At 36.8% G+C, this 5,000-nt stretch overlaps 2 protein-coding genes across 7 annotated transcripts in view; one reads left to right on the plus strand and one right to left on the minus strand.

Annotated features, from left to right (window-relative positions):
- acss3 (acyl-CoA synthetase short chain family member 3) overlaps nucleotides 1-1,388 on the plus strand; it is a 17,798-nt gene extending 16,410 nt beyond the window's left edge. For both annotated transcript variants that reach the window (XM_046874218.1, XM_046874220.1), the window contains 2 exons: nucleotides 80-255; nucleotides 676-1,388. In XM_046874218.1, coding sequence (XP_046730174.1) covers nucleotides 80-255; nucleotides 676-759 — 260 coding nt within the window. In that variant the 3' untranslated portion in view covers nucleotides 760-1,388. The remainder of the gene's footprint in view (nucleotides 1-79; nucleotides 256-675) is intronic.
- A 301-nt stretch (nucleotides 1,389-1,689) lies between these two features.
- Nucleotides 1,690-5,000, minus strand: part of ppfia2 (PTPRF interacting protein alpha 2) — a 97,750-nt gene continuing 94,439 nt past the window's right edge. For all 5 annotated transcript variants that reach the window (XM_046872898.1, XM_046872895.1, XM_046872896.1 and 2 more), the window contains one exon: nucleotides 1,690-5,000. This exon is cut by the window's right edge and continues 232 nt beyond it. The gene's annotated coding sequence lies outside the window, so the exon portion shown is untranslated.

The raw sequence follows: 5,000 nt of genomic DNA on the forward strand, positions 1-5,000 counted from the left end.
ATGTGTATCTGTGTGTGTGTGTGTGTGTGTGTGTGTGTGTGTGTGTGTATCTGTGTGTGTGTGTGTGTGAGAGAGACAGATTTCGAGGAGAATAAAGCTGCAGTGATGAAGGGGTTGGTCAGTCTGGTACGAGAGAACATCGGTCCTGTGGCTGCTTTCCGGAAAGTTATTTTTGTAAAAACTCTCCCCAAAACTCGCTCCGGAAAAATCCCACGATCCTCTCTGTCCAACCTCGTCAACGCCAAACCGTACAAGGTGCATGTTCTTCTCACTCTCTCCTCATTTTCATGTTCTCCTCATGTTCCCAAGTTCTCATGTTCTCCCCAAGTTCTCCTCACGTTCTCCTCATGTTCTTCCCTTGTTCTCCTCACATCTTATTTTCTCCTCCACTTTGTGCTTGTAGATCACCTGACATCGCAACAATAAACAGTTTAACTCACTCATTCTATAACATATTGTTTTTGTTATCTAAGCTAGCTAACATTTCCTCCTTGTTCACCACCAGAAGTTATGTTCAGGGCTACATCTAGCTCCATCCCGTATTTCCAGATTTCCAACAGAATAAATTGCTAATTTTCGTAACGACTAGCTAGCATGGGATTGTGAACAAATCACATTTACACCAAAGTTTGTTGCAAAAAACAAATGTAATGATAAACCTGTGTGTGTTTGTAGATCTCTCCCACCATCGAGGACCCTGGAGTGTTCAAGACCATTGAGAAGGTTGTGAAGGAACATCTGAAAACATCTGGAAGTTAACCAGACGCTCTCTGACACACACACACACACACACACACACACACACACAGAGCCAACTCTCTACATTATGATGTCATAACACCTTATGGTGCAATCAGATGCAAATAATATTTTTTGATAGAGCAGCAACCGATCTGATCTTTACAAACAATAAACCACTGTGTTAGCATAACTTTACTCCACTTAAGCTAAATAATGCTAATAAACCAATAAATTCTGTCAAAATTATGGGAAAATAATGGTGCAAATTTGCTAGTAGCATTACCACAAAAGTTAATGTTATTGGCCCTACTTGCTTCACTGGCTACATTTAGCTATCACTAACTAATTCATCTAAAAATAACTTTAATATTATCACAAAACTTTTTAACAAGCAGAAATAAAAAAAAAAGAAGTCAAGCTTGTTAACTCCTTAGCTTTTTTTAAGTATGCTAGTTATGCTAGTAAAGGAATATTACTGTTGTAATGTTTTAACTAACCTGACTTCAGCTAGTAAAACCATGCTAACGTTTTGTGATAATACTAACTTTAATTACTTTCAGTTTCTTTCAGATAAACTGATGTTAATAGCTAAATTCTTTCTGTTACTGCCTTAATTTGTAATTAAAAAAAATATTCAAACCCTGGAATTTTCCAGCCATATGTGTTTTTTCCAAAACTGTTAGCACAAACTTGTAGGCACACAATTTTTTTGACGTCTAGATGCTGTAGCATGAACTAGGAGACCCAAACTTGTTCCAGCATGGACAATGGCCCTGTGAGTAAAGCCAGCTCCATGAAGACCATCTTTCAATGGGTTGGGTTGGAAGATCTCCTGCTATAGAACTCCAACCCTATGGAACACCTTTGCACCCCAGGCCTCCACACCTTCTCACCTACATCAGTACCTGACTTTACTAACACCCTTGTACATTAGCTGAATGAATCTTCACAAAATCTTGTGGAACATCTTCCCAGAACAGTGGAGCTCATTATAACAGTTAATGGGAGCTAAATGTGGAATGTTACATTTAAAAAGAAGCACATACCAATCTAATGGTCATGTGTACAAAAAGCTTTTGTACATAAAGTGTATCTTAGCATTATTATCCAATGAATTACTTTGCTATGCTATTTTTTATAAAGGTAGCTTAACTTACTGTAGCTTTTTTCTTACCTGCTTTAGTACTGTTACTGTTTTGTAGCTTGGCTCTCGATTTGCTAGCTGTGTTCGCTCTACTTTTTGCTATACTTCACACACTCAAGCTAAGATCAGCTCTACTCAAAATAAACTCCACAGCAGCATGTGTTTTTTGTATACTGTACTTTTTATTGACAATATATTTTTTGATCACCACATAGTTTTGACCAAAATACAATCAGTAATAAATAAAAAAAAATGGACACAAAATAAATACAAATGATTCTCTGGAACGTGCAGAAATAACTCGAAGACAGGAAAAAGGTTCTGTACATGAGGTCACCCAGGCCACGCCTACAGAAATATTCACACATCTTCACACCCAAATCATAAAATAATTCACAGCAAGCAACAGGTTCATCATTTAAAAAAACAACCCAAAAAAAAACAATAAATCTGGACTTGGACGAGTCGATACACACTTTTTTTTCACTAGCAGCTACGCCTGTCTTGTAGTTATTTCTCTTAGCCAAGAGCTTGACGCTGAAGCCGGCTGATTGGCCGATGAGAAATGATTGACAGCAATGGGATGGGACTCTTTCTAAAGCCAACAGTCTGAGTGCACTACTACAAACTGTTTTTTTTTTTTTTTTATAAATCCACAGAAGCATGACCTTATTAGACCTGGTGAAATGGGGCGTGGCCTTTGCCCAAAAAGTATAAACAGGGCATGGGTTTTCCCACCCATTTAAGACTAAAATGTAAAAACGGGCGTGGCCTTGACCTGTCAGCACCAGTGAAATGAAATGAGTGTGGCCTTATTTCCTGCGAGTCCCTGTGAAAAGGATGTGCTCTTAGATTGTGCATCAAGTCCCAGAAAGGGGGTGTGGCCTCTCACTTGCCTCGAGTTAACACTGTTTAAACTGATCAGTACTGAAATCCATGGAATCGTATCACAATACGATTCCATATGGTACGATACGATGCATCCCATTGAAATGTATGGTATATTATTGTATCGTATCACATCATGCAGTATTGTATCGCAATGTACTTTTTCATATCATATCGCATCATACTGAATCGCATAGCAATGTATCATAACATACAATTTCAGATTGCACTATACTGTATCGTATCATATCATGTCTATAGTATCGGATCAAAAACATCCCTAAATCAAATCAACTGCTTCGAATGATTCATTCCCACTTCAGACCTGCGTTTCTAAATTATGAAGCGATACAAATTTTCTGAACAAATCTTACAGTTTGTACACTACGATTACAATAATTCATGTTTTTCTAAGGCTTTGGAATGTTTAAGTACTTTAGTGCCATAAGCCATGTTCAACATCAAAGTTTTCTGCAGCTTTTGTGCTTTTCTTAATGAAGAAAATCAGCTATATTACAGATATGGACTGAAAGTATTGCAATTTAATCTAAAGTTCAGGTTTTGCACTACAGGGGTGCATTTAATTATAATCAATGCATCTATGTTAATAACAGAGTGCAGTCTAATGAACCTGATGTTCATTCTTACAATAGGTATAATAATCTCACCTCACTCACTGAATTTCCTTCTGTCCTTTCTAGGGTTAGGGTTTAAGTTAGGATTAGGGGGAGGTTTAGGATTAGGTTAGGTTTGGGGTTGAAGTTAAGGTTAGGTTTAGGGTTAGGGTTGATGTTAAAATTAGGTATAGGTTTAGGGTTGGGTTTTATTTAGGAGTGAAGTAAGGGTTAAGGTTGGATTAGGTTTAGCGGTAAAGTTGGGGTTAGGGTTTGGTTAGGTTTAGGGCTGAAGTTAGGGTTAGGGTTGGGTTAGATTTAGGATTGAAGTTCGGGTTAGGTTTAGGGTGAAGTTAGGATTGGGTGAGGTTGTGGTTAATGTTGGGTTGGTTTAGGGTTAGGGTCAGATTGAGGGTTGAAGTTGGAGGGGTTTAATGTTAGGGTTAGGTTGACATTAGGTCTAGACTTTTTTTTTTTTTACAGTAATGCAGCTATTGGTCAACTAGACTACTAGTTTCTATAGGTTTAGGTTTATGGTTAGAATAATGTTTAGGGGGTTAGGGTTTAGGGTTTAAATTTACTACCTGTTTTTGTAATATAATCTTCCAATACTAATCTTAGGGTTAGACTCTTGTTCAGCTTCTACACTACTATTAGTTTAACTTTACCTGATTTAGTGATTAATTTGTTTTACTAGCTTGAATACTAATAATGCAAGCTAAACTTCAGTAATGTTACTTATTTACTCCTGTAATGTTACTTCCTTGTTGTTTAAGTTTATTGTCATTGTTTTAGTCTGGGTAATTATATTTACTGTACACCACTTTCTTTACTAGCTTGACAAGAACCTTACAGCTGGGGTGTAGAGTGACTGCATATTAATGTAGGTATCATAGGAACAGTATAAATGAACACCAATGTCACATTATAACTTTCGAACATTACAACATGATGTCTGGGTAATGTATGTAATAAAAATTAAATGGGTCCAGAACAGAGCCCTGTGGAACACCTGAAACAACAGTAATGATTTCTGTTTGTGAGACTTGAACTAGATTTAGAAGGTTAGAATCAGAATGTTAGGTGACAGTGGATTGTGGCTTATGAAAATCAAAAGGGGTCAGAAATCCTTAGAGTTAGAAACAAATGTGGAACAAAATTTAGATGTGATATAAACATATAGCAATTACTAATCACTCAGTCCGTGGCAGTAAAACATTATAAACTCATTCATAGTCAAATAATAAAATAAAATCTTAAGTATTTTAAATAAAAAAAAGATATGTTAAAGCAGACGATAATGCTCTTTCTACACTGGACAAAGCACTGGATTTTATTGGTTAATAATTATTATATTTTATTTATAAGAACTAAAAAAGTTTGTAGTAGTGCACATGGAATTGAAAACTCTAACAGCATGTGGTTTCTTGAAGCAGCAGTGTTTAACCTCTTACCCCTTCACACATTCATATTTATGCCTTCTAACACACCGAGCATGGCAGTTTGAGTTTTGTGTGTGTGTGTGTGTGTGTGTGTGTGTGTGTGTGTGTGTGTGTGTGTGTGTGTGTGTGTGAAAATCAAACCGTGACATGAAGAGATGAAGTCAGTGTTGT

Source organism: Silurus meridionalis, chromosome 18 (assembly GCF_014805685.1).
Source record: "Silurus meridionalis isolate SWU-2019-XX chromosome 18, ASM1480568v1, whole genome shotgun sequence".
In the NCBI taxonomy this organism is placed as follows: domain Eukaryota; kingdom Metazoa; phylum Chordata; class Actinopteri; order Siluriformes; family Siluridae; genus Silurus; species Silurus meridionalis.